This window comes from Aspergillus pseudonomiae, assembly GCF_009193645.1.
Source record: "Aspergillus pseudonomiae strain CBS 119388 unplaced genomic scaffold BDV37scaffold_3, whole genome shotgun sequence".
NCBI classification, from domain to species: Eukaryota; Fungi; Ascomycota; class Eurotiomycetes; order Eurotiales; family Aspergillaceae; genus Aspergillus; species Aspergillus pseudonomiae.
The window spans coordinates 387,346-414,865 of NW_022475995.1; the positions used below are offsets into that span (position 1 = coordinate 387,346).

Below are 27,520 nucleotides of genomic sequence, written 5' to 3' on the forward strand. Positions count from 1 at the left end.
ACATCACTGAACTGCCAAATATTGTTTAGTCTTAATTTGCATTGCACTATAACATTAGATTAGGAAGATCGCGTCTATCTCAAATCAATCACTGGTTGGGGTATTATCCGAGGGACTATTTTTGTGGAATTTATTTCCGTGGTTGTGTTCATCCTATCCACACTCGTGATCCTAGCCCTTAGACCCGCAATCCAGCGATTTCCTTCGCAGCAACACATGAGATCCACCCATCATCCCGTGTGATGCCCCTCATCGGCCCCCTGCTCCTGTCAGCCCAGCATACGACCAAGCAGGTTTGAACGTCGCTTAGGATGGGACTCGTAGGGCCTTACTGGAATTGGGTGAACGCAGTTTGCTATCCTCCCTTCGCTCTTCATTTGAACAGGTAGGTTCTGATTGACAGCCTGCATCTGCTCTACCATTCTCCAACTTCGCATCAGTTCTCACAGATATCCCACTCTACGCACCCCCGTTTTGAAATACATTCGGTTCCTCCTGAGGAGAATGGCAAGTGGCACTTACCAACACCACAACTCCCAACCAGACGTATATGTTCTTTGCTACGCATAGTTACCTGATCTAGTCCTATCTAGAGCAATATGAATCCCTGAATAGCAATCAGACGTGTCGATCAAGCAGCATAACCCGATGCCGAGTTTTCCCCGTTCCCCAGTCTATCGCAACAGACGACATGAGCATACTAGAACTCCGTGGGTGTAGTGCAGGGTAGAAGTGCAAGATAAATTGGGACCTTCGACGCACACTTGATATGTTGTTAAGGTAGAGGCTGCACCCATATGGGAAGGTTTGAAGAGTATTCGACTCATACGCACAGTCAACGAATTCTGCGACAAGAAAAGCGTAGTTTAACACTGACAACCATGGCCTTTATAATCGTTATTATAACTCCAACGCTGACCGTGCAGCAGAATCATAAAAATGGGGTATACTAGAAAGCCAAATTACAGGAACCAACCTGAGAAAACACAACGCTCGATTTCCACTGAAATACCGATGAGTAACATAATGTGTTACCGGCGACCAACCCTATATGGGAACACGGTGCAAATCGAAACTAGGGTCAATATACCCTCAATAACTGACTCTTGACCAAATACGATAATACAGACCCACGCAGCACAAACCCGAACAAACCCGGCGACTACTTGGGCAGGAACCCACTTTCCGTCTCTAGCCAGGCCTCGATGTTGTTCAGACGTGGATGTGCCCTTCTCAACGCTGAAATATCGGCTTTATACCCTCACTCACAAAACCACCGAAATATAACCCCCAATTCTTCAAACGCCCACATCAGCAATCGTGTTTCTTCCCAGGATTAGTCATGGGTTATAAGCACATCTGGATCCTTGGCTGTAATCTGAAGGATATTATTCAACTGGCGCTGGAGTCCTCTACTTCCGCTCCTCCTTCTCGAGCCCCTAGGAAACGTTATCCGTCGCAGCCTGTTCACGTAAGGTGCCAATGGCTGATAGCAAGCTGTGAAATATCGGCTTACGATGTTAGAAAACTCCACCTCGTCGGTGAGTATTCCTCGTTCTCAATTCGCAAGATTCTGGTCGTCGTCATAATTTCAGCAGTCTCAGTCCGTGGGCCCGATTCATTTTGCCAGGTCGCTCGTAATGGATGCATATCTAGAACAGAGCCCAAAAGGATGACTCCAGACCATGCCAAAAGGATCCATATACATTGGCGTCCCTGGTTTCTTTGATGCCTTCTTTCGTAATATCGATGGGCTGGAGAGAATAACGGAAACTGTTTTGTAGAGATGCAAGCATGGTGATGATGCATTAGATCGTGACGAGACTGTCTGGCGAGACTGGCCCGTCTCCGAATCGTTGAAGGAACCTCTTGGATGGTCTCTTCGGCCTGTACTAAGTCATTAGTTCAGACACGTTCGATTTCGATAGATTCTTTCCGTTGCTTAAAGCTATTTGGGATAAAAAAAACCGACGGAATCATTTGGGATAAAATAGTAAGACCGTAAGATAGAAGGAGATGCAGCCAACATAAGAAGAAAAAGCAAGAACAGGCGAGATTTGTATAATAGATTACAACTCAGTCTGTTTCTGTGGCACTTCTATTCGACTTTAGTCTTTCTGCCATAGACCAATGTCTTCCAATTTAAATCTTTTTTTTTTCGGACGGCTAACAGCACAACCTATTGCTCATATCGTCCATTGGTAATCGGCTCCACTCTCGGCGTTGATCTCAACCCCGACGCTAAAGTGCATGATGAGAGTATCCAAGCTTGAACGAACATCTTGGTAAGCTTCAAAATGCTTTCATAATTGATAACCGAATATTATTCCTTCACTTATAGTTAAGTAGGTACTACGACAGTGTCTACACACAAATAAGCGCCCTACTCTTAGTGCGCCGATCGGTATCCACTTCGAGTTCGAAATTGCAGGAGTAAAATGAAGAACGGGCTCCGAGTTATGATATCTAATTAGTACCATTATTTTTATGAAAAGATTTACCTGGGAAATATGCCTGTTTTCTCCATTTTACGCAGAGGCAACGGTACAGAGTTCCATGCTCTCAGTTCCCACTCTGTGTTTCCAAATATTCTTAACCTCCTGGTCACTCTAAATACTGATATCACTCTAGTAAATTGAGACAGAAGGCTTGAAGCGCAGAGTAGTTATGAGTTCTGCACAGTGATGAAATCATGTCTCAATAGATCACTGATAAGGCTAAATAGAAGTCGAAAAAGAAAAAAATGATGACATAATAGCCACATACGCCAAGCGATTTATACCAAAGTCAATTAAATGTCGATCAATATGCAACCTCCTTGAACAACCATCTGAGAATGGTTACAATACTATCCCGTATCAACGCCACAGATTAACCCAAAATCATTGTAAAATGCCGCCCGGTGTGTAATACCCCTCCAACTACGCAAAAATACCATGCCGAACCACCCCCAGGGTGAGGTCAGCAAGCGCAGCTGCAACAACTGTCGCCAACGGAAGGTCCGATGTGATAGGAAACACCCGTGTGAGGCATGCTCACGGTTGGGGAAAGAGTGTGTATTTCCCGGGGCAAAGCGGGCGTCCCGAAAACTGAATAGACCTCCGGTTTCTGAATTAATGGCTCGCTTGAAACTGTTGGAAGATGCTGAGAGGCTTCGATCAATGCATCCTGCAGGCAAGGATGACTCTGTGTCTAATCTAGGAAAATGTAGTGAGGCTCAGGTACCCAATTCAACCAGAACGAATCTTGAGAAACCAGATCAGAGTGGCCGGTTGGTAGTCAGAGATGGGAGGAGTCGGTATGTTGATGATGATGCTTCTGTGATATTTGGAGATAAGGTAGGGAAGTTGGTGTCCTTTGAATGGTTCATCAGTGGTTTCTGATCATGTACAGATCCAAGAGCTGCGGGATGTCGTTGACAGTTCATCGCCAGAGGATGATATCAAGACGGAAAATATCTTGGGCCCATTTGGCCTCCCGCACGGAGGCCTTGTTGGAGATACTAATTGGACCAACATGAGTTCTAAAGGGTTCTATCCTCATTCAGCCCAATTATCCATGTTGTGGCGTACCTACCAAACTCGCGTTCACCCGTTGATTGCTGTCCTGCACGTACCATCAGTGGAGCAGATCGTGCGCGACTCGGCTGATGGCATCACTTTAGAGCCCGGCAGCAGATCCCTGATGTTATCTGTCTGCTTTGCTGCTGTCGTTAGCATGACACCTGATCAGTGTGCATCAGTACTTGGACAATCGCATGACATAGCCATTCAGGGCTTGAGTGTAGCTGTGAACGGGGCCTTAAAGCAGGCCAACTTTATAAGGTCCCAAAATATCTCTGTTCTTCAGGCAGCGGTGGTCTTTCTGCTGTGCTTTCGCGTAGTAGGTGACACAAGGATTGTATGGGCTGAAGCTGCCGTGGTTGTGCGTATCGCTCAGGGCCAGGGTATTCATCGTGATGGATCAAAATTTGGCCTAAGCCCTTTCGAAACAGAAATGCGTCGACGATTGTGGTGGCATGTCTGTATATTGGATATGCTTGCTTCAGAGGATCAAGGAACTGATACCCAGATCAAACCAGACACGTTTGATACACGTCTCCCCTCCAACGTCGATGGCTATGACCTAGTCCCGGATATGACAGAGCTACCATCCGAGAGAATGGGGTATACTGATATCACTCTCTGCATTATCAACTGCCAAATTGCGGCTAGCGTCTCCCAATTGGGTCCTTCCTTCGGTCGGAATTCGAAGATATCAATTAGTGACCGGGAGGCCCATATCAAAGCTCTAGCATCTCGTCTTCAAGACCACTATCTGGACCATTTTGACCTTGGTGTTCCTATACAATGGATGGTCGCAACGATCGGTCGGCTCATGCTGTCGAAAGTATGGTTGGCGATCCACATACAAAAGACATCAAAAGGCGTCAACGAGTCGGCTTCCACGAAACAAGTAGCCGATCCTATCTTCCAAACCGCCGTCGAAATCACCGAATTTGCTTATTTCTTGCAGGAAAATGAAACTACTGCACATTTTGCCTGGTTATGCCGGAGCTACAAGCAGTGGCACGCCTTAGCTTACGTTCTGTCGGAACTCTGCGCTCGGGACATCAGCCCGGAAACCGACCACGCCTGGACCGTGGTCACCAGTATGTACAATAAGTGTGTTAAAGAAGCGCCTGTGACATACTCCCTGTTCCAAAAGCCTCTGTCGCGGCTGATGGAGCGCGCCGCCACGGCCAGGGCTGAAAAACTGGGAATTTCTCGTGAGGTCCTAGATGATCAATCGGCAGGGGCTTTGGAGTCAAGTATGGGGGCCCTGAATAGTCAAAGCAAACAAAGCCTGTTCCCTCCCATGCCAAACGTTCATAATTCATGCCATATCCCTAGCGGTGACGAGTCTACCGAACCAGTTTATTTCGATAACACTGGCCTGATCCGCGAAGTGTCTGCCTCTGGAATAACCGACCATCTTTACTCTAACATAGACTGGCTCTTTGAGCCCCTGATGTGAGAAATTAGCTAAGCGACCTACAGTATTTCCTTTTCACCATGTAAGTGGTGCTTAGATTATCTGACCCCCGTGGCCGGTGTTTATCTCAATGCAGTGATCAGTTCTGGAGGCAAACGTACATGTGCTAAAGTTTCACAGGAATTCACTGCTCCACGTAATGAGGCCAGCGCCGAAGCCAAGGATTACACATATAGGAAGATCAAGACTAGGGGCCTCAAAAGCTCACTCTCCAAATTGTTGATGGCACAAACTGCCACCCTTCCCACTAATATGCCGTGATAACAGTATAAATGTTGCGATTGGAAGAGCGGACTACATGTTAGCTTCTAATAAGACCAAAGGTCAATAAACAAAACCATCAGAATATACTACGTGGCTGAGAGAAGATGTAGGCACGATCCCATTTCGTTAAGGGCAAACTTCAAGCCTCGCTTAGGGGCCTGTGCTGGCAGTTTGTTTTAACGGTGTGTCCCGCTCGCCACCCAGACTTACATGCCCCAATCCTTGCTTCACCTCCCTTGGCACCTTATCTATGCCGTGGAATACTTGTTCTTTTCTTGATCAAATAACAGGTGAAATTTACCGTTCATCCTCAAGGTTCAAGACATACTCCCAGACCATAACTACCCAACACATGCGTAAAAGCTACACCTTTTCCATTGTCACCGTTTGACATGCAATCAAACCGGTGACCTGACATTTTCGCATACGCCGAGTTCGATTTACAAGCCCTTTGTCGATTAGCAAGCCGTCTGCGTCAAGGTAGTACCTGTCGATGTGATGTGAATCAAGTACCTGAAAGTGGAAGTTTCAATTGGGCGATATACATTGTATTTGAGGATGGAATCCAATGGGTATTGCGGTCTCCACACACCGGATATAGCTTTATGCCCAATGAAAATCAGTTCGAAGCTGTTGGAAAGTGAAGCAGCCACACTCAGCTACGTGAGGAGGAACAGTGACATCCCAGTCCCCCATGTATATTCTTACTCGTAAGTTCCACTGGCTGCTGACCTGTCTCAAACTAACCTTGGAAGCTCAACCGAAAAAAAACGACGTTGGAATCCAGTATATCCTGATGAGTAAAGCAACCGGCTTTCCGCTTCGAAGAGTGTGGAAGTCGACTAGGTCCGGACAGACAGAACTATCAGCCAAAATAAAGACCAAGATACTTTTCCAACTAGGGACCATTGCATTCAAGCTCTCACAATTGCGTTTGGGTTGTATAGGGTCGCTCTTTGAAAAAACGGGGATTTCCGGGTGGGTGAGTGTCTCTCCCGAGGCCACATCTTTCACGAACGGTACTCTTTGGAAGATGTACCTCGAGGCCCATTCTCCTCTGAGACACGATTCTATGATAGCCTTGTCGACGCACTGATCCAGCACGCCGAAATTTTGCCACTATCGCACCATTGTTTCGTCGCACCTGTTCCTTGCCAAGGGCTATATGATTCTACTAAGCTTTATAAGACGGCGCGCAACCTCTGGAATGATTTCGTCACGGTAGGATGCAAAATCGACTCCTCGGACAATAGGCTTGACTATATTATCACTGGCGAGGTCCTTCGGGATATGATACCAAGATAGCTGCAGCATATATCAAAATTGAATTATAATTCTTTTCCACTGTGCCATTCAGACTTGAGCGTCAATAACATATACGTCGACGATGACTATAACATCACATGCATCATTGACTGGGCCTTTTGCTCGTCAGTTCCTGAGGCTATGGGTCTTATCCCCCTGGAATACCACAATCGCGTGATGGACTTCCTAAAGATCTCGCAACCTCCTTTGAGGACAGCTTCAAGAGTGCGTACTCTGGGCAAGCGGAAGGGATCAGAGACTCAGAAGCAGGATATCGAAGTTATTTTAACAGAGTAAATGAGCCTGATCACTAAAATACCTTCTGAACTTCGACTCGATAGATGATTACTGCTTATTTACTGTAGTCTGGGGCCAGATTTACGGCTCCGATAAAGACTTGAAGACTTATTTTCCCAACCAACACTCGTTATGCCGCAATATAAAACGGCACAAGGAGATACCAATAGAATATCAGTCTCCAGAAAAGATAGAGAAAGCGGAGCATGATTACTTCAGGGACGATGTGCTGAAAAACTCAATAGCTAGAAGTCTAACTGTGATGTCCCAAATGGCAATCTCAGTACACTGAAGGACATCCAAGACGCCTTGAAAGGGGGGATCTCTTCATTGCGGATTCCGAACTATGGAAGTGGATCTCTAAGGTTATATAAGAGAGAGATGATGTGCTATAATAACTTCTGTATCCATAATAGATCACAACTACTGATGAATATAATCGTCATTTGCAAGATGCCCGAAGAATCCTCCTCTGTACAACCACTCTCCTGCCGCGTAAGCTGCAGTAATAGTAACACCCGACTCCCTAGACTTGGGAGTAACTTCGGTGTTCTGAGTGGACTGATTCAAACGCAGGCTAGTCTCGATGGAGTGTAAATTAGGGTGAATAAAGCCAACGTAGGTGTGATTTGTGGACTTGCTAACCTGAGTATCCTCTGAATAAGTGGTTTCAAGATCGACAGGAACGATTTCGTGTCCAGGATACCAGAGAGAATCCGTAAGTCGGCTGTCAGCCGATTAAAGAGATTGTGCCAGAGAGATATCATCCCAGATTCTCATCGGAAAACCAGTCGCTGATTCTTATACTACCTTATAAATGTGGGTCCATACGTAAGTCAGTACATTACTCCGTACGGGATTATGCCCCATAGGAGGCGAAAGGTCCGAGCCATAATCTAATTCAACCCGCTATAGTTGAACCCCACTTGGCTGTAGCGTCCAACAACCCACAACTGTTAATTGATGGAAAACACATCCCCAATTGATCGCTTTGCTGCGCGAGGAAGCAATAAGACTGCCTATCAGGCCAGATCCCAAGATGGAACTGCCCGTGACAGATGACTACGTTCATGTCCAGCTCCTTAATGGAGGAAGCATGACGGCGCAGTCCCACATACTCCACGCGGGGGAGGAGCCGAAGGAGTTTCGGCTGTATAACTGGGCGTTTTTTATCCATCACGTTAAACAAAACCGACGCATGATCTGGGATCTGGGAATGTCATCAGTACGTCTCTCTGCTCTCTAAGGTTCGGTCCCCGCTCAGAAACATAAAGTATTTATTGGTCAAAGGTTCCAGAAGATTTTCCCCCAGCTATCGTCAACGGACCGTTTAAAGAAATTCATCCTCAGGATCCTCGCGAGTCGATTGAAAAGCAAATCGAGCGTCGTAACGGGGTTGGAGCTGATGAAATCGATACCATTTTGCTCAGGTTCGAGAACAATAAATGTCCCTTGCGCTGACTGCAGCGCTCGCAGTTTGGGTACGATACAGCTGTCTTACCTATATATAGTCATGCACATTTTGATCACTGCCGACCAGTAAGCCAGACCTTTAAGAATGCGACCGTGCTTTTTGGCCCTGGTACAGCTGAATACTGCGCCCCCGGCCATTTCGTGAACCCATCCTCTACATGGGACGGAAGATACTTCGATCCAGAACGGGCGACAGAACGATGGGAGACGTTACAGGGGCCATGGAAGCGTTTTGGGCCGTTCGAGCGCGCGATGGACTTTTTTGGGGACGGGAGCTTCTGGGTGATTCAGGCCCCGGGCCATATGCCAGGTAATATGTGTGCTTGTGCTAGGCTCGCAACAGGCGAGTGGGTGATGTTGGCTTCGGATTGTTGTCATTCACGGTACTCGATTTATTGATTTTCTCGAGACCTAAACTAACTCTTACACAGGGCACTACTCGATGGTACCAAGGACTTCGGGACCTTCGAGGTCGGCGGGACTATGGCTTGTCTCCACACAGATGTCACTGCAGCAAAGGATACGCTGGCACGGATTAGATTGCTGAAAAAAGAGCTGGGGATTCACGTTGCCTTAGCGCATGACGCTACCTGGATGCAGAAGGAGAATGATCCGGTTTTATTCTCTCTCCTGGACGAGAAGTTCATTAAGGATATGCGTGCCGCGTTTCCACAGCAAGAGCCGTTCTAGCAGGGCTTTTATCGGCCATATGGATTTAATTTGAAGTATGGGATGTTGGGCGTGTAGTTGTAATAGTATTCAATTGGTTGAGGCTTTGAGACTATATATCGTTGACTACAACCCTTACCGGAGGGTTCGGCCTGGATGAAATTTAACCTGTACTGCTTGATATATAAAAGGCATAGTTTTGCATCACGCTACCAATCGTACTGAGTATATAATAACGACCTTGTATTGCAAAGAGGGTTCGAAAGGGCCTAAGGAGCAACAGAATCACTGGAACCTGTGATACGTAAAGCATTGTGTCCAACGACATTAAAAAACTAGAATACATAAAAGGGTGATCTCGGCACCATGAGACTAGTTCCTCCAGTCTGTCAGAGAAGGAGGAGGACCACCATCCTGCCGGCCGTCAATCTCGTCCGAGATCTCTGCAGTAACATCCCAAGGGATAAGGAGGCCTTTGAGCTTGGTCTGAATACCTGGCCGTTCAGAATGCTCTTGGTAGCCGGAAGGTAACTGAAAAGCATTCTTTACTGGATCACGAGGAGATTGGAACTCTTGACATTTTAGCAGCCGTGCTTTGTCCCAGAAGACGTAGCCCGATTTCGTAAATCATAATTAGCTGGGAGAGCGATATCCCATCGCCATTCCATCTTCGTATGCCTGACAGCCCATAGCCAACCGAAATTGCAATGCCCAAGACACTCCTCATCAGAATCGTCCTCTGCGTGCCGTGTATTGGATTTCCCTTCATCCTCTTCTCTTTCGTCGCCATAGTTCAACTGGTCCAATCCAAGCAATATCGAATTTTTTTACCGCTAGCTTGGAGATCTGATTTTACAATCTTCCTTCTCACAATCGGAAATGGTGCGCTGGTCAGCTTCCGGATGAATAGCATTCCTCGCGAGACGAGATAGTCTATATATTCTGACCGGTCGCTTCTCTTAAACGATTCGTCATACCACCATAGGCCGAACCAATCCAACATACCCCCAACTTCGTCTTTCTGCTCGCCACCAACATCGGCGCACGCAGCTATCTTCTCCTTTACCATTGTCACAAAGTCTTCCTCGATCTTATCGCTAAGTTCTTCCATAAGAACCTTATAGAACTGACCTACGCAGAACATTTCCTCAACTTCCCAGGGGTGAAGCATTGCTGCAAACATTGGTGCTGGGTCAGTTGACGGTGCCGGGAGGAGAGGATCATCACCAAAAGCCTGTGATATCTGGAACAGGCACGTATAGATTTCCCACCGAAAAAAAGGCTCGCTGCAGACGGGTCTGCTCTGTAAAGGATAACAACACATTCGAAACAGAGAAAGACTGTTGTAGGTCTGAGAATGCCCTGGTGCCGTAGGAAACTAGGAGGTGTTCGAAACTGTTGTAGAATTTCCATATGTCCGGTAAAAGCGCCCGATCGGAGACCAACTCGTAGACTTGATCACCTTTTCCTGGCTTAAACAGGTCAAGGATAGCAGTGCATTCTTGATTTATACTATCAAAAGCTCCGCGTAGCTTATGCGTCGATATCCGCTACGCCGTTCTTCATCTTCAGGAACCAATTGCCAGATCTTTTGTGCACGGTACGCTAAGACAAAGTCTAGTTCAACTTCCTGAGGTACAGTGACTAATGTATGACACCTTTTACGAAGACGAAAATGTTGCCATTGTCTACATGTTTGGGCTGTTTTTGACCTAATTTCCAATTGTATTCGCTTTTTCACGGTTCTGTTCTGTCGACATCCTTATTCGTCTATGTTTTGGTTGTGTCCTTATTGTGTCATAGACTCATGGTTTTGATTCTCATTATCACTTGAATTTAATATGTTTGCGCTCACCGGAAAATATGAAATAGCAGTATTCTTTCTAGTTCAACATACTTGGGCGTAGCGTGTATCGAAATTGCGGACGTAATGGAATACTTATATGCTGCATAGCCGATTAAACTGCGATGATGTTTTGACTATCGCAGGAAAGTCTGTTGAGGAAGCCAGAGACTCCAAAATATTAACCAGCAATTCTGGTAGCAAAATAATGATAGATTTGGAGGCATCTAGGTAGCATAATGTTCAATCACTAGAGAAAGGGAGTTCGAGAGGTACCATCTCAACTGCAGGGATCATGAAGAAAGAAAGGGCATCCGAAACAACATTGGACGGGGTTTGGAGTTGAACAGATATCACATGATATAGCTGCACTGTTGTGGCCGGTAGTCATTATTTAGATTCTATCCTGGTCACCCCAGCTTACTAGTCGACTTTCCTAGTGAAATAAGAAAGTGTTCGGGGAGGCACGACACCATTATTAGTATTTATGCAAGGCACGGGCCGCATATTTCCGCCAAGGCTCGGTCCGTTCTGTGGTTTTCGGTTCTACACCAACCTTGATCATTGTATAATACACAAGCTGCCTTTATTCATGAAAGCTTTAGGAAGCATGCGCTGTCTATCTACGTGATATGCCAAATTTAGTTCAAATGGGTTCATTATAAATGACTTCTGGGCAAGACATTCATATTGCGCAGTCTCTATGCGTGCTATGCAGGCAAGCTCCGACTGTTGGGTAACATATTCTTGCTGCGTCCTACTTTTTTTTCGTGGGTGTAGCTCGTCTACCCCGTTGGCAGACCTAGATAGAAACGCAAAATATATTTCCGCTCGGAGAATCAACATGAAAAGATACGTTAGAATGTGAAAGCCAGCCGATAACCTTCCATAACCCTATTCAGATGGCGGCACAGCTTTCATCGTTTGGACCGCTTGTCTGATCAGTCGGGCTTCCGAGGAATGAAGCTCAACATACTGGGAACGCACATCCAAGTCGAGTGAGCCAAACAAGGGGGTAAAAAAAGTTTCCTCTCGATCGCACCGCCAAGCTCTGCCTTTTGTGCCAAATGATGTGAAAGCATACACAAATTCCAACTCCGGATGTTCTCCGAGATATCTCATACAAGTATCGAATGCTTGTTTCTCGGCATCCTGAACATCTTGAGGCCCGTTCAATGCCTTTGCCTCATGGAAGGCAAGAACGGCTAATTTACTATCTCGACCAAAATATTCTATCGTGATATCCACCCCGTCGACGGCCATGTCCCTCCTGAGGAGTTTCCAAGGAGACAGCCCATTCCTTCTCTGCGAAGAGGTGTTTATTCCATAAGTGAGACCATAATTTGGCGGAAGCCCATTCGTTCGAAGATTGCGCTTGGGCTAGCTCCCAAAGACACTTAAGAAGTTGGTCAGTGATCAGTGACATTATCTTGCTATGACTAGTCAGAAGACAAAAGATTGTCTAAGTATCGCTCACGTACCAGTTAGTTGTTAATTCCGACTTGTCGTTGATCTATGGGATTTGGCTAAGGGTCCGCTAAAGGTGATTAGCGATGGTTGTATTTGCGATGCAGAATTGATAAAACGAGTTGGAAAGCTTGCATGTCTCGAAGTCAGTTTTTGCCCCAGACGAGGAGTCGATCCCAGCCCTTTATAGCTTCAGGTAAACCCTCAAGCACTATGAAATCGAGGTCTCGAGTGTCGTAAGTACCAAATAATTCTGTTTATTCGTTACTCGGCACACAGAGTCAAAGGCTGGTACAACGTTGCAATGTCACGAACACCAACCAAACCTAGCCGCTAGGTTGCTTCTGAGCACGGACGAGGCGTTAGGCATCGATTAAAGCAGGGATACTAATCCCACTACCTACTCCGACCAACCAGGAAACCCTATACTGAGCCACAGTAATAGTTCTTGCTACAGCGAAGAGTGTCAGGTGAGTAGAGAATAATTGAAGTAATTTTAGAATGGACAGTGACATGGCGAAAATGATGTGATATCAGCATAGTAAAGATGATACAACAATCTCCGTGAAAGGCACATTGACAGAAGACAACTATATCAACATATCCAATCTAGACCCAATTATTGATCTGCAGCTTAATATTCACGTTCAATTCCAATAAAGAAGAGCCCATTGCGCTAATGAGTTACAATCAAACCAGTCACCAAAAGCAACCGGTTAGTACCCTATCAGCACGGTAGGTTGACCAACTCTCCATCAATAAGTATACTAGTAGTAAGCAAGATGCTAGATGCAGCAACTAAATACATAATGTTGTAGGGTCAGCTGTATTCTTTTTGGTTAAATAGCTACCCATCACCAAACCTAAGTCTAGTGATAGCCACCCAGATATTCTTCGCAGATCCCCAAAATCGACAGATCAGTTGTAACAATGGAAAGCCCCCCTTACTGAGCCACCCATTGGTTCCGGTATGGACTCAAACAGTTCATAGTATAATATTTCGGAGCATATCCTATAATTTAATCGACTGGGCTATGTAAGGTTTGTCTAAAAACGTAGCTTAAGAATATATTTGTAGTATTGAAGGTATATAAGCCCATCTGCTGGATAGATTTGTCACGAGAAACTGGAAAGCGCCACCTTGTAATACTCTCTGTGATACTGTGCGACAGGAAATCTCAATCATCTAGGTTCTATTGGTCAGAATGTTTACAGATCGCGGATCGCAATGGTCTGGTGTAGCTACTACTTGCAAGGTTCGTGACATACTCGCGGTATCCTCTTCCTTACTTCATTACAAATACTGGTGGGACGTGGGCGTCATTGACAGGTAGATTGGCGATACTCTGGTAGACCGTCAAGCGGTTAATCACCCTGTCGCTTGGTCGCCAGAAGAAGTGAAGACTATAGCTCAGCTTGGCACTCTTTCTCCTCTTACCGACCACGCCTTGGTTAAACACACTGCACTAGGAGCGGTGCACTGATCAGGTGGTGTAGGACTTAACACTGCAGCCTTGGTTCTGCGCCCCACACACTAGTGACCAGCGGGAACGCAACTCAATGAGTGGAATTTCTTGATGTTGAATTGAGTGGTGGTGAGGATAGGATAGAAATAATCTGGACATGGCAGCCGGCAGTTGCTCAGGGTGACCCGTACATTGTGGCGTCCCCTGATGGCTGTCGTTTCTGTATAGCACAACGGATATCCGAATCGATGGCATCAACATCCCGGCCTTTCATCTAATGTGTGTTCACATTGCGTTCACTCTTTTTATTTTAGCTTTTAAGTTATTAAATTAATAATTTCCAGTATTTTGGTTTATCTCATTCATATACTAATATATATTTTTTTGTCGTGGGAGGAACGTTGTGTATAGCAGACATCCACATTTTGGCATGGGAAAGCTGGGGTGATAATGGATATCATCAAGACATAAATGCATAATATATTATCTTATTGACTTGCTTTTCTATCCAGGATAACTCGATAATCTTCAATTGTACTACCATCGTACATGGATAGATAATTAGCTTATCAGACAAACATCATACAAAGACAAAGGCCCCGTTCTCATTGATGACCCGCTCAGAAAGGTTAACATCGCTTTCAACTGGCTCTCCATCTTGATTGAACAGGCCGGCGCGTAGCACCGGCACTTCGCCGTCTCCTTCAATCTCGAATCTGACATTTTCGGCCGACCCGGAGAAGTTCTCGCCGTCCCATTCGAAGGATCCTAGAGCAAGCCGATGTCAGAATAGTTTGACTAGATTGGACATTTGTGTATCACCCACCGTCGTTGTTTCCGAGGAACTCATCCAAGTCGATCTCCGACTCTTGGAGCTCTCCCTCTTCGTTCCTAAGACGCGCGAAGAGGATGTGGTTATCCCTGATCTCGATATCCTCAGCACTCAGGTGGAAGCTCATGGTGAATGCAGAGAGAGTATACGACTTTAAAAGAAGATATGAGAGGGTGAAGAAAGATGGCTGTTGTTTGAAGAAGCAAGGGTGAAGAGGTTGATTGACCAGACTGATAGAGAAGCGAACGAGGTGGTCAACAGGTGGGCTTTATATCCCCTCAACTATCAACAACAGAGCATACCCCACGTTGCACTGTCACATGGATCCATGATGTTCAACACATGGCCTTCGACCATTAGTCCAGTACTCCCGCATCGCTGCAGGTAGTGGAGAGGCGAAGGAGCACAGCAGGGGACCACAGCGACTCCATCAAGCAATGGTGCTTCAACCTGCGCTGGGAGATGGCTTTCGAGTGTCCAGGCAACAACCATAGCGGAGAAACCAGGTGATCCTTGCCGAATAAAATTGACACGGGCGCCGCTGTAGATGAGAGTACCCCACTCGGTGTGGTTGTAACAGTGTAGAGGCTCTTGGCAGACAGGTCAATAGTGGACCCTGGAGGAGAATGGGTCCATCAGTGGGCGGGGTACGCCCCGTTGGGGGGTCGCTATCAACAATCAATATGGCGTCAGGTGGTACCAGACCAAGATATTAATATAATCTATGGTATTATCTGGTCGGTTCTGCCGGATCTATGGGCGGTTGGATGATTGAAGTGTGGAAGATGGCGTGTATTCAACTCGTCCTGCCCGTTTCTGATGGCGACATCGCATCCATGCCAGGGTCCGCATTTATTGGTCCGCATGAAGGACGCCAAGGAGGTTATATTGCTGCAAGTGGCGTAGGGCTGACGTGATCTCGCAGCTCTGTGCTGCATCCAATTCCAGCTGCGTGAAATTGACACTGTTGTTGCGTTATTGTGGCTTGGATACTTCCATTCCGAACCAAGACCTGCAAATGTCAAAGCACAAGTGGGTTTCAACCTGCAACCAGCCACAAATCCTTTCATATCTTATTCGTTGGCAGTCTAACTTCCCAGTCGGGTTGTACAGAGACGGTTTGATCAGATTTGGGGATTGAGATCACAAAATCGCGAAATTGAGTGTAACGTGCAATCCATTGTCACCCAAGTGGTCTCCTGGTGCAAAGCAGACGCCGGAACGCCAGAAAAGAGGACTCAGCGAAGAGGCACTGAAACAGTAGTGAGCATATTAAATGTTTGATCGATCCATGCATTGCTTGGCGCATACATAGGCAGCCAATATTAAGAGGGCTGCCACCTGTTCCCTTGGCGCTTGGCCATCCCAGTGATACTAAACTAACCTGTCCAAATTCCACTTTTACTGGCAGTCAAAATCGGCATAATATGCATTGCATCCATTTATTCTCTTTATCTATTACACGTGCGAAAAATGAGCTACCCTATTGTTCCCTTTTATTTGTATAATTGTTTCTATATATCTTGAAACTCCAGGCCTTGGCACAAAAATAATTCAGAGTAGGAGATTCCAACTCAAAGGCTGGGTTAATGCTGCTATTCATTTCATGTTGATTATGTACTTTTACCAAAGAGCCACTTGTGCTACGGGAACTCTGCTGTTGCTAGTCTATTCCTTGGCTCAAGTTTCATTATTCCTGGAATAAATCTTTTGTCCTCTCTGAATACCTCATATTCTGATATGCTTCAAAACGAGCTTTTCTTTTCGGCATGAATGGCTTTCCACGATGTATACCGGGATATTTAATGTGCCCTGATGGAAGATTTTGCGGTATGTCAATAGGAATGGCCCCCAAGAACTCACACTGTTTCATATGTGTGTTTGTGTAACCCCAGCCCATTCGAAGCTGCGATTCAGCATTCCTTCATTTAGGCGCTCAAATCAAGTCATTATCCTTGGCATACACCCAATCCGCGGGGGCAGTATTACCACGGTTTGCAAGTTGAACATCTGTAAACAGTACATCCCCTTGGCCATAGTTGATATGGATGTTGTTGGAATTCTTATCATTCAAACTGTATGAGAGGTGCCATTTAAACCAGATATTAATTGTACTTACCTGTATGTATAAATTTATTGTCTTGTAAAACGTTTAGGGTTTCGAAGGTGTTTTAACGGCATATTTGATCTCCTGGTTTTGTAAGCCTTTGAGTGATAGAGGCGCACAAAAGGCTATCATCATCTACATATTTCAAGGTATCTGGTCGAATGAGTGGTGCGATATTAGATTAGGTTCAGAATACCACGCTGATTCCGAAGGCGAGAATGAGTAACACTTTTCATAATCATTGATTGATTGCGTCCGGTTTTCCTAAATAGAATTATGATAAGCTGCAATTATCCTTACATTTGCAGTAGCCGTGTCCCTAGCAAGCCAAGCCGTCTCTTGCGATTGTTTCCCAGTAGCGTATCGGTATATCCCATGTTGACTGCGAAGGCATTGGCCTAACCGAAGGAAAGATGTCATCACTGGTTGTATGACATCTGAAAATAATTTCTCGGACACCAACAGATACACCCGAGCTCTTAGTATTACGCTTGGGGCGAAGCGCAATTTCAAGTGTCACGTTTAGTCGGGATCGGATTTGATTCACGAATTTGTACTGACGAACCTCAGGCAGCAAAACTCGGCGTTAGGCATCAACACTTTCTTTGGGTTTGACACAACGCGTTGAACTTATCTTCCCCGCTCACCATACAAATCACCAAACATGTCGAAAGATCCACTTTACAAAGGTCTAGGGCATGTCTTAGGAGAAATCTCTCTAGATTCCATCGAGTCAAGAGATGGTCTCACCACCAAAGTCGATTTAACAACATTAACATCATACAACCTACTTCCAAAACAGCGCAAAACAATCGTCGTCCCGGGTACGTAGATCAACTCTGTCTCGATACAAGTGCTCAACGTACCAGGCTCACCTTCCATATGGAGGCCCCCGAATATACCAAGAAAGGTGAAAGTAGATGCGGGGAGATACCAAATGGACCCAAATCGACATGTATTCCCCAAATGCTCTCTCGAGCCCCTCTTCAGGGCATTATCGCTCACACAGCCAAACATGAAACTCAATGATATCGATCTTGTGACGGATCGACGTAATCTCCGTCTCTTGCTGGGTTTTGTGAGTGGCAAGAAGGGTCCATTCCGCATCGACGTGGAGGTCATCAACAGCACAGTATTATTTTCCTGCTGGACCCCGAGAGCAATTAATTATGTTAAGGGTTTCCATGGCTATGGGCATGAATTTGAAAAGGTATCTACCCGCCAACCAAAGGCAGTCAGGGATAGCTTGACACATAATCGAATCATTCGCTACATGTTCGGGGATGTTAAGATTATTATGCGATATGAAGTCGACGGCTGCACCGGGTCTGACAGGGACATTCACATGGCGATGCCTACATCAGAGGTCCGAAAGACTCCAACAGGCTATACAGTAATAAAGCGTGGAAAGCTGGTGGCTCCGTCTCGGGTTATCGAAATTAAAACTGGAGCAATTTGGAAAAATCTGGATATCTCCAAGAACACAGAACAACTTTGGTTTTCCCAGACACCCTTGCTCTGTGCTGGTCATTATGACGAAGCCGGGAATTTTACCAGCATTACGAAAAAGAACTTCTTAAAGCTGGGAAAGCTGCAGAGGTGGGAGAACAATCATCAAGAACAGTTGAATAAACTTGCAACGTTGCTTCGAGTTATTGTTGAGTTGGCTAAAGCAACGGCTTCGAAGAAATTCGCATTAGTTTCGTCAGAAGGTACATTGAAATTATTTGGCTTGGTGAATCAAAATGATAAAGGACTGCCTCTTGACTTGCACTCTATGTGGGAGTAGTTCGGTAGTGCCACCGACGCATTTGACTCTTTTTGTCAGATGGTCTTTCAGTCAATGTTTCAATCTATCTGGATTGTTGTTGTGCACTCCGTCATGAGTCGTCCCGAAAGGGCTGTGAGGCTGGAGTGTTATGGCAGCTTCTGCTTCTTCTTTTTGTTTTTCTTTTTTCTCTCTTTCTTTGTGCTGACAGGGAAAACATGATACTGTTATACTCACTCCACAGGATAATTCGAATCAATGAGCTGCTTCTGACTTCTTATTCTGCTGCTACGGAGTCTGGCGATATCCGTCTACAGTTAAGCAACACTTCGGTATTATCTTCAAGAATATTTTTCATCATTCACCACTATACATGCGAGACGCCCGTATGGGTTAATGGAATCAATCGCCTAAGGATGAAACATAACCCATACCGAATGACAGTGCAAAAATTGGTAATACTTAGAATTTGCCTTGACAAACAATGGACATTGCATGATATCTACGTGGCAGCCAGCTTGGTTGACAATTACGTGAAAAAACACCATGGTTGCAGTTCAATCATATATTGCTATGGGTATAACTCAGGAGTCAAGATGGGCGAACAAAATGCAAGACCACTTCGGTACCTTGACAGAAAAAGGCAAACATCGATAATTCAACTCGCAAGTCGCGAAGTCATAACAACATAGCTCATAGACAAAATTCCCCTCGGTACAACCGAGCAAGTGAAGAAAGCAAATAAACCATCCACCAGATGGTTGCATAAGCGGGTTCAATACCCCGCTATTCCACAGGCACAGTCAAGCGAATCAAGCCCGACAGACAGTTGGGTAGTGCAAGGTATTCCCATAAAGGTGAACACTGATCCTCCATAAGAAACCGAAGAGAGTCCGGTGATAAGATCATCTACTCCCTCGGGGGTAGGAAGTTTTCCTCCGATCGATACCAATGATCTAACCTGATCTAATCTCACTCAGAAGTGGAAGAGGTAATTCGTGATCGAACTAGGTGGGTAGAGTAGCCCGTAGCCACGGCCATAATCCTCAGATAATGACAGTCATGGTCATATAACCATATATACCGGATCTGGAACATCGATATAGAGGAAAAGGAGTTGAGAGAACAATTCGTCATTTCTGACGGAGCCACTTTTTCATTCAGCTCTTGTCATCGCGCTGGCGTAAGCGGTCAACACCGCCGCGAACGGTGTCGCGAAGACTGAATCCTCCGAACAACCAGTCATTCGAGTGACGACCGTAGTGGTTCACGGTTCCACTGTAGCGACGGTAGTCGTCACTCGATTTGCGGGAGTGGTAGGAGTCGGATCTGCGCTTTGTGGGGTGTGTCTCCCTGATGGAAGAAGGGGAGGCGGGGGGAGACATTTGGGTGGGGCTGGCAGAGCGACGGGGAATGCTGATGCGAGCCATTTTGTCGCGTTTGAGAATGTAGGTGCTCTCGGAGTCGGAGCGACGCGAGCGTGTGGTGGTTGGGATATCACCAGGAGCGGGTGATTTGGACCTCGAGCGAGAGCGGGAAGCGAGGAGTCTTCCTGCTGTCAGGGCGAGTCGGCTGGTTTTTGTTTGAGATTGGGTTGAGGTAGTAGGCGTTTCTGGAAGACTGGAGGAAGAGTTGGATGAGGAGGTAGTGGTTGTATGGGAGAGGGAATGCTCAATGCCGGACCGCTGTTGTTGCAGGATGTCTACTTGAGGGGTAGTAGTGTTCTGATCTTTCATCGCTTGAAGCAACAGATATAGGGAAGCTTGGTATTAAGATATCTAAGAAGCAGAGATAATTGTTGCTGACGAGAGGAAGAAATCGCTGAGAAGCACGGGTCGCGAGGGTTATTTATGTTTCCTGTCGGCCCTCCCGAAAGGATCCCCGTTGACGACAGTTTATCTTCTAACTCATTCCCCTCCTGGCCTATCGTGATGGGACACTGTCAAATTGGCACGCGGCCCCCTGTCGGAGGTGACCGTGCCGACGAATGGAAGGATGCCAACAGGGCATCGGGCCCCATCGATAGGGCTTTAGCGGGGATTCTTGTTTCTGTTTTGACTCAAGTCGGTGAGGGTCGTGGGGAGACCCACTTCTCTGCCCTACGAGGTACGCGGTCTAACCAATCACCAGCTGCGATGGACCCGCACAACCCATGAAGAGGCTCGAATTCACCGCTTCTGCCTGGAAGACTCACCCTTCCCATAGTCACTCCCAACTCCCTACAATGGAAATGAGTCTGCCTGATCATACTGGCTTCCTTCCCATCCCGAATACGAATTGTCGTGGTTCAAGACAATCTGTCCCCATCCGTCGCACAGCTGCCTTTTCCCCTTCCTTTCATGACTGTGGGCAGAAGATCAGTCAGAAGAAGGAAAGAGAACCCCTCACTTTGACAGAAACGAGACGCATGTTCAGCTGATGCATTCCGGGCTAAGACAACGCCCGGCCCAGAACTAGTTTCTAGCGTACTTCGAGAAGACACGAAAGCCAAGTCATTCGTCTTGGCCCCCACCCGGACTAAATTCAAACAGAGCACATTCTCACTGGCTACCGCGTCAACAAGATGATGACAGGAAATTACATTACTTCATGGTCTGGTTTTAGGGCTGAAAACTGACCAGAATCCATGGTCGGCTTCCCATTACGGCTGACTACATACCGCGGTATGGGCCTGTGGAAACCACCTAACATTATCGACTTCTAATTTTGATCCCAAACATAGCATCCCGCGGAGATAGCGATCCAGACCCGCATCGCACTTCTCCAAATAGTTTGACCAATGCAACCTTGACCACTGCATTCCGCCCGGATATCGGAACATTCTTCGTTCCACTGGAGGCTCTATCTTTACCCAATGACATCATGATTGGCGCGCCCCGTTTGCCAAGAGGCAGTCATCGGCACGTTCGTTCCGTGCTAGTCCGAATGGCCTCGGGCGTGTCCTTCCTCTTCGGTACGGAGTATGCCAGGATGCTTGGTCGATTATGATAGGTCCGGTGGTAGGGCAACACCATGGGTACCCTAACGGTAAGTCTGGGGTAAAGTTAGATCCGGTAGCTTTACTATGTGCTGGAATAAACGGCTGATCTCAAGTACTTAATTAGGGTGAACTATGGATTTGTATAATTGAGATTCTCGATTCGTCTCATTTTTTTTCCTTTCTATCTTTTCATCTCATCCATTATCTGACTCAAAAGCAGTTCGAACGCCTCCCCATTATGCTGCCTCTAATGCAATGCAGATGACTCCCTCCCCTTTCAACCCGCGAGAATCAGTAAACACGGAAATCAGACTACCAACCACAAGCATGATAATGATGGTTACAAAAGCAAACTACAGAACAGGAGCTCACAAACACAAAAGATCATGAAGAAAAAAAAAAAAAATGGAAATCACTCCTCCGTAAGCGTCCACAAACTCGCACTCGGCCGCCTCCAAGACCGCGGCTGCTCTGAGTGACACCGGCGATGGTTTCTATGAACCGCCAAATGTTTAGGCAGGCTAGAAAGTTCCCGGCCTCTATCAGGGGCAGCCTTCTGCACAGAGTGTTGCTGCGGCACCCAGTATGAAACCACCACGTTCTGGCCGGCAGTGGTCGTGGTGGGCAGGACGAAAAGTGACCGAGCCTTATCCAACGGCGGCCGGATCATGCGGCGCAATGATCCAGAGCCATAGCTGTACCCGGTGGTAGGGTTGGAGTGTTCGACTGTGGTCTTCGAATGGGGCCAGATACGATAATGGGGGCGGGTGGTCTTGGGAGGAACGATCCCAGCGGACGCAGCATCATCTTCAAGATAGTCACCGGAGATAAGCGGAGTGAGAAACTGTTGTTCGAGTTGAGTCTTCTGTTCTGCAACTCGCACAAGAGGGGCGTTACGACGGGGTCCTGGTCCGCAGTAGGGCCAGGAATGGCGTCTTCTGTGGTGGAGTAAATGAGGCATGCCAACAACGCAACGCTAATGAAAACTTGCAGAAAGAACCAATTCCACTAGGAAAGAAGGTCAAATTTATAGGTAGGCTAGCGAAGAGAAGAAAGGAAATAATAGCCACGCCCAGGCAGAACCAAAACGCTGATGGGTACTTTCGAAAAAAGAAAGTCCGGTGTTGAGAACCCTCCTCAACGAAAGTCCCAAATCTCGCAACGTCTATTCATAGCGCAATGGACACATCTCAATAGTGGTTACAAAAGTGCGTAGGCAGTGAGGATTATAAAGCAGCTCCGCCTCTATTGGTTTGGTCATGAGGCCCGCACGTGCAAGGCGCACGCGTCAAAGGGTGTAGTATACGATCGCCCGGGTGACTCGTCCGGCGACTGAAGATCCGGGGCTTGAAGACTCATAGTTCGAACTAGTCCGACCGATCACACGGAACGCGTATGAAAACGCCCTGAATTGAGTCATCGCGGGACGCAGTGGCGGATAAAAGCTGTTGACTAGTGACGAATAATGGCGGGAAATGTTGCAGCTTACTCGGCAGGAACAAAGCTAGGGCTTGTAGTACATACAATAGCTTTTTTTTTATGCGATCGGGCTTACATTCTTCAAGAGAGCTTTCTGCAATCTGCTCTTATCGCTTCTCTCAAGCTTCAATATTATATCTGGTGTCCCACCGGACTCTATGCGGCAGTTCCATTCCCCCCAGACGGTGAGTGGAGTGGGGTTAACAGTCAGCGGGTGATGTGCAGTCTCTCGACTCCATCACAAGTCTCCCAGAGACCATCTTCTGGCACGAGCGGCTGTCATTGCCCCTCATCCAACTGCTGCAGTGTTACATCTCAAATATAAGTTGGTACTGGAAATGACTGCGATCAAGTATGTGTACTACGTCATTCTCAGATACTTACGCAATACACAGTTAGCAATAGTAGGCATTTTTCCAACGATCAACAGCCGATCCTCTGACTACTAGTATTGACCGCCGATTTTGGTATGGTCGAGAAAAAAAAAAAAAAAAAAACAAAATCAGATCGCACTACATGGACGGACCTGGTAGGAATCAGTAGTCTCGAGGCTGAAACTCCTTGATCGTACAATCATACAAGTATCGTGTGTATCTCCTTAACGTCTGTAGTCGGAAATTCTTCATTGGGGCACCTAAGAACTTGGATACCCCCAGTTCCTTAGCAAGAGAAAGAGCGTTCCACAAAAGGCAATTCACGCGAATACCGAGATGGTTCCCGGTTCGATCCAGGGCGTGACAATTCTTTTTTTTTTTTTATGGCGCATACCTTTGGACTACGTATCGATTATTTTTCTCCTTCTTGTCTTATTTACTTTAAAAAGATAGCTACAATCAGATACTGTCTATGTGGCTCGTGATACATCTTCATTGCAAATCGTGGTCAGTTGATGTACGATGCGAAAAATACCATCGTCCCAACATATAATACAACCAGCATACATATACAGACAAACTTGAACGTCCAAACCAACGCCACACCATATGCCAGCCCAAAATAGTCATACTCCGTATGCAGGAGGAACAGAGTCACCTTCCAAAGCTGAAACAAAATCATGTCGGTCTAAAAGCATCACTGTTAGCTACACATAAACACACTAACCAAGTCATTTTCGTAGACGATACCTTTAGCAGTAGCAAAGTTTATCGCGATTTGACCACCCCGTCGGGCCATATTAGGGTCTTTCGGAGCCACGGCGAGGATACCTGCCATATTAAGGAATGATCCCCTGGAATATTGAAGCGTTGAAAAGTCGACTCGCGTGCTATCTTTGGTCTGCTGTAGTGTACCCGGCATAACGGAGACGGTCAGCCATTTGTCGGTGATATGTTCATCCCACCGTGACGACATCTGAATAGACGCCCCTTTTCGCCATAGCTGTACTTGCGTTTCACCTTTGCTTGACTTTCTGGTTCCGAAAAGACTTTTACCTTTGGTCACTAGGGAAGCAGCGCGTCGTGAGTACAGAAGTTCGTACCCGTTGGCTAGCGAGCTCATAAAGCTACGCAGTAGCGGTTCCTCGTCGAATTCTGCTATCATATTTCCGACCTTCTTCTCGCAATGGGAGAATGATACTGGACGGTCAGCTGGGTACAACTTGTCAACATGCGACGAGATATAATCGGTGTAGAATAGGCGCGGAAACCGGACACGTAGGGTTGTGTGGTCATAGTCATAGTCTGTGTCTCGGTAGACGTAGTAGAGGCTGCAGTATTTCCAGGTCAAACGAGACTGGATGAGCAGAATGGCCTTATACTGCTTTTGGTCCGCTGTCGGATCTACAACATCATAGACGTAGCCAGAGCTGCTAGGCTGATCCCAAGAAAAGCTTGACTGAGAACACATGCTTAGAATGGCCTTTTCAAAATCTTCCACTTGCTTCTGGGACCGGAAATGTAATCCGAGCCCGATATTGGGGCTATTGTCATCGTACACATAGGAATACAAAGGATGGTAATTGCCGTCCGTTTTGGTTGACCTTTCTTGGCACGTGTCTGACCATTTCACCAAAACCTGTCCAGACTCTTCACCGCGGGAGACCTGGACACGACTCATGGGCATAAATAACTCAATGCATCTCGGTGCCTGCTCGGCTACCCAGGAGCTAATGACCATGCGCCGGACAGACTGCCATGCCTCTCCATAAGACCTCTCTAGAATGCGCACTTCACACGATTTGCGAATTACCTGGGGATTCATAGCTCTCATAGTGGGCGCCTTCAGCTGTTCAAACTTTTCGACCGAGCTCCTAAATAGCACAGTCTCAGAGAACTGATCGGAGTCCACTGGCTCTCGTTGCCATACGGCGTCAAAGTATGCCTTTGGCAGATTTATGAAATACTGCAAGTCACACGTGTGTTGGAAAGAGACAGATACACTTTTGGTATCGAATCGTAGCACGATAGGTTCCGAAATTCTCATGCCAGGGTAACCAGAGACAGTTGCTTGCCAAACTCGTATCATTTGGCCCAGATCTTCGGGTAGAACTGGCCAGTGAGTTATCAGTATGGGTTGGTTCGATAGAGCTTGCAGTATTGCTGCGTCAATTCACTTACAGTCTCGCTGCAAACAAAGCGTACCACTCTGATTGCAGATCGTGATCTTCGGCTCGCTTTCCCCCTCTCTTGCAGACAAAAGGAGCATGTACGGAGCGCCTTTTGTTCGCATACGGAGCTTTTTGCTACCAATGCCAGCGTTCACGAACGCTCGGTAGAAAACCCTTTCTTCTTCATCTCCCGCGTCTTCTAGGTCAACAGTAGCCCAACGCACATTGTTCAAACCGATGATTGAGTCACTGCCCTTCTCGGCTGCTTCTTCCGGCTGCAAAGGTTCCCAAATATCGAGGTTTTGGGACTGCATGATAGAACATTCGGGGACATCCAATGAGATAAAATGCGCAAACTCGTCTTTGATCCCCTACTGAACGATCAGATTACGATATTCAAACGAACCCCAACATGACTTACCTCCGATAAATCGGAGATCAACTTTCGGTTTTCATGGGTCAGAATGGCGTGAGAGCTTGGGTCAGTCAAAACAATGTCATATAAGATATATGATGCCTTGAGAAGATCAACATAGGCTTGATCGCCTGGGGCCCAGGACCCTGTTGGTGGAGTCACACTGCCTCGAGGGCCGACGAGGCTCGGCCTATCCGAACTGGCAAGAGTTGATCGAGCCTTTAAACTTTACTAAATGTCGTCCGTTTGTTTTGTAGGATAAGAGAGGGATTCAACACACCTTCAATAGCCACCATACTGCGACTCGTAGCCAATCACTTGTGTTGAGGCGTTTGATCCTCAACTCATCCTGCACCAAGGCATCAAAGATTCTCATAAGCTGGGGATCAGGTTGGTGGAGTTTATCGCGCGGTTCATATCGCAACGGTCGAAGGATACTTTCACGGATTTGTACTTGCTGAAGCTGATGCATAGCAGTTGCGACAGCACTTGTGACGGCTGTATTATCCAGCTCAGATCCTGGGGACTCAGTGCGATCATCCGAAGAGGGCTCTTCTCGCAATGCTGGGTGGATGTTGAGCTGCTCACTCTCAGAGCTAGGCATTCTTAGATGCCTCGACTCTGATGCACATGAACCAGTGCGTCTAACGACATAATTGTGGGACATGGAACGCTTCAGTGGGTCATTGATTGACGGAGAGGTAGTATTTGCTGTGGTTGCTGACCACTCAGACCCGCCAGAAAGAATCGATTCCGAAGTAGAGAAACGAGCATGGATCTCAGCAGTTGGCAGGCTATTTGCCCTCATGGGAACATTTTTCGGACTAATACGCAGTGGCTCAATACGCAATGACTCCTCAAGCTGAAGCTCATCATCTCCCGGTATTGGTGGGGTTCTCAGGACACGCTGCCCACGCGAAAGCGTTTCCGGGGTGCAAGGGAAGCTTTTCTGTTCTAAAGCATCCACCATTGATCTCTCAATTCTTGTCAAAGTTGAACTATACCCGTAAGCAGACACACACGAAAAACAACAACTATCTGTTATACTTACTTGCCAACCGAGCTCATACATAAGCTAAGGTTGCAGGTATGGACCATGATCCTAGATTTTAAATCATCTATCTGTCCTCGCTGTGCGATCAATTTGACTCTCTGCCAAAATTGTTTACCATCACCTACTCCCAAATTCCTGTACTTGGTGATTAAATCCTTCAACTGCTGTAAGGTCTTGAGGCAGGCGTCTAAACATCGCTGTAAAGTATTTCTGCGACCCTCCTCTAGGTCGTCGAAGAAGGACGTATTGGAGTTTACGTCATCTCGGAGAGCTCGAAGAACACCTTGCAGAGAGGCTAGCTCATTCACGAGCTGCTTAAAGACTTCGGGGGCGTCGTTAGTAATAAGATAGCAGTTATGGTAAAGATCCCACGACAGCTTTGTGAGTGCGAGAATATCGGCCGCGTTCGAATCAGGGAGAGCGGCCATGGTGGCGGTCTGTTTGTTTAGCGAGGTCCAATGCACGGAAGCGACAATAGTGTGGGTTGTAGATAGCAATAAATCAGCATGTGTACAGTTTAAT

The 27,520-nt window shown here is 46.6% G+C and overlaps 12 protein-coding genes across 12 annotated transcripts; 5 read left to right on the top strand and 7 right to left on the bottom strand.

The window, feature by feature from the left end:
- Positions 1 to 2,936: 2,936 nt before the first annotated feature.
- Positions 2,937 to 5,016, top strand: BDV37DRAFT_278210 (C6 transcription factor; the record flags this gene model as incomplete). Its single annotated transcript, XM_032085991.1, has 2 exons — positions 2,937 to 3,338; positions 3,394 to 5,016. The coding sequence occupies 2 exons, from the start codon at positions 2,937 to 2,939 to the stop codon at positions 5,014 to 5,016; spliced, it is 2,025 nt and encodes a 674-aa protein (XP_031946563.1).
- Positions 5,017 to 5,650: 634 nt separating this feature from the next.
- BDV37DRAFT_267962 (uncharacterized protein) lies at positions 5,651 to 7,274 on the top strand (the record flags this gene model as incomplete). Its single annotated transcript, XM_032084097.1, has 8 exons — positions 5,651 to 5,683; positions 5,733 to 5,870; positions 5,929 to 5,994; positions 6,086 to 6,239; positions 6,299 to 6,576; positions 6,610 to 6,748; positions 6,945 to 7,164; positions 7,205 to 7,274. The coding sequence occupies 8 exons, from the start codon at positions 5,651 to 5,653 to the stop codon at positions 7,272 to 7,274; spliced, it is 1,098 nt and encodes a 365-aa protein (XP_031946564.1).
- A 665-nt stretch (positions 7,275 to 7,939) lies between these two features.
- BDV37DRAFT_278211 (MBL fold metallo-hydrolase) lies at positions 7,940 to 9,063 on the top strand (the record flags this gene model as incomplete). The annotated part of the gene is made up of 4 exons (XM_032085992.1): positions 7,940 to 8,125; positions 8,191 to 8,330; positions 8,412 to 8,720; positions 8,805 to 9,063. The coding sequence occupies 4 exons, from the start codon at positions 7,940 to 7,942 to the stop codon at positions 9,061 to 9,063; spliced, it is 894 nt and encodes a 297-aa protein (XP_031946565.1).
- Positions 9,064 to 9,623: 560 nt separating this feature from the next.
- On the bottom strand, positions 9,624 to 10,213 carry BDV37DRAFT_278212 (uncharacterized protein; the record flags this gene model as incomplete). The annotated part of the gene is made up of 2 exons (XM_032085993.1): positions 9,624 to 9,839; positions 9,914 to 10,213. 2 exons carry the CDS (start codon positions 10,211 to 10,213, stop codon positions 9,624 to 9,626), a joined length of 516 nt encoding a protein of 171 aa, XP_031946566.1.
- Positions 10,214 to 11,577: 1,364 nt separating this feature from the next.
- On the bottom strand, positions 11,578 to 12,589 carry BDV37DRAFT_237053 (uncharacterized protein; the record flags this gene model as incomplete). Its single annotated transcript, XM_032080673.1, has 2 exons — positions 12,367 to 12,589; positions 11,578 to 12,281 (listed from the first exon to the last, which is right to left on the bottom strand). A coding segment is annotated over exon 2 (365 nt), but the record flags the coding sequence as incomplete, so codon positions are not given.
- A 1,758-nt stretch (positions 12,590 to 14,347) lies between these two features.
- Positions 14,348 to 14,856, bottom strand: BDV37DRAFT_110195 (CVNH domain-containing protein). The gene is made up of 2 exons (XM_032078361.1): positions 14,645 to 14,856; positions 14,348 to 14,586 (listed from the first exon to the last, which is right to left on the bottom strand). The coding sequence occupies exons 1-2, from the start codon at positions 14,775 to 14,777 to the stop codon at positions 14,399 to 14,401; spliced, it is 321 nt and encodes a 106-aa protein (XP_031946568.1). The 5' UTR covers positions 14,778 to 14,856; the 3' UTR covers positions 14,348 to 14,398.
- Positions 14,857 to 16,875: 2,019 nt separating this feature from the next.
- Positions 16,876 to 17,259, bottom strand: BDV37DRAFT_237056 (uncharacterized protein). Its single transcript, XM_032080674.1, has one exon. The coding sequence runs from the start codon at positions 17,175 to 17,177 to the stop codon at positions 17,022 to 17,024; it is 156 nt and encodes a 51-aa protein (XP_031946569.1). The 5' UTR covers positions 17,178 to 17,259; the 3' UTR covers positions 16,876 to 17,021.
- A 193-nt stretch (positions 17,260 to 17,452) lies between these two features.
- On the top strand, positions 17,453 to 18,645 carry BDV37DRAFT_110214 (uncharacterized protein). The gene is made up of 2 exons (XM_032078362.1): positions 17,453 to 17,581; positions 17,627 to 18,645. The coding sequence occupies exon 2, from the start codon at positions 17,695 to 17,697 to the stop codon at positions 18,544 to 18,546; it is 852 nt and encodes a 283-aa protein (XP_031946570.1). The 5' UTR covers positions 17,453 to 17,581; positions 17,627 to 17,694; the 3' UTR covers positions 18,547 to 18,645.
- On the top strand, positions 18,646 to 19,511 carry BDV37DRAFT_110215 (uncharacterized protein). The gene is made up of 2 exons (XM_032078363.1): positions 18,646 to 19,382; positions 19,506 to 19,511. The coding sequence occupies exon 1, from the start codon at positions 18,744 to 18,746 to the stop codon at positions 19,215 to 19,217; it is 474 nt and encodes a 157-aa protein (XP_031946571.1). The 5' UTR covers positions 18,646 to 18,743; the 3' UTR covers positions 19,218 to 19,382; positions 19,506 to 19,511.
- BDV37DRAFT_110243 (uncharacterized protein) lies at positions 19,452 to 20,399 on the bottom strand. The gene is made up of 2 exons (XM_032078365.1): positions 20,209 to 20,399; positions 19,452 to 20,145 (listed from the first exon to the last, which is right to left on the bottom strand). The coding sequence occupies exons 1-2, from the start codon at positions 20,259 to 20,261 to the stop codon at positions 19,686 to 19,688; spliced, it is 513 nt and encodes a 170-aa protein (XP_031946572.1). The 5' UTR covers positions 20,262 to 20,399; the 3' UTR covers positions 19,452 to 19,685.
- Positions 20,400 to 21,663: 1,264 nt separating this feature from the next.
- Positions 21,664 to 22,718, bottom strand: BDV37DRAFT_110240 (uncharacterized protein). Its single transcript, XM_032078364.1, has one exon. The coding sequence runs from the start codon at positions 22,464 to 22,466 to the stop codon at positions 21,918 to 21,920; it is 549 nt and encodes a 182-aa protein (XP_031946573.1). The 5' UTR covers positions 22,467 to 22,718; the 3' UTR covers positions 21,664 to 21,917.
- Positions 22,719 to 23,984: 1,266 nt separating this feature from the next.
- Positions 23,985 to 27,426, bottom strand: BDV37DRAFT_267967 (uncharacterized protein; the record flags this gene model as incomplete). Its single annotated transcript, XM_032084098.1, has 6 exons — positions 23,985 to 24,046; positions 24,250 to 25,470; positions 25,540 to 25,900; positions 25,951 to 26,163; positions 26,225 to 26,942; positions 26,996 to 27,426. The coding sequence occupies 6 exons, from the start codon at positions 27,424 to 27,426 to the stop codon at positions 23,985 to 23,987; spliced, it is 3,006 nt and encodes a 1,001-aa protein (XP_031946574.1).
- Positions 27,427 to 27,520: the final 94 nt, after the last annotated feature.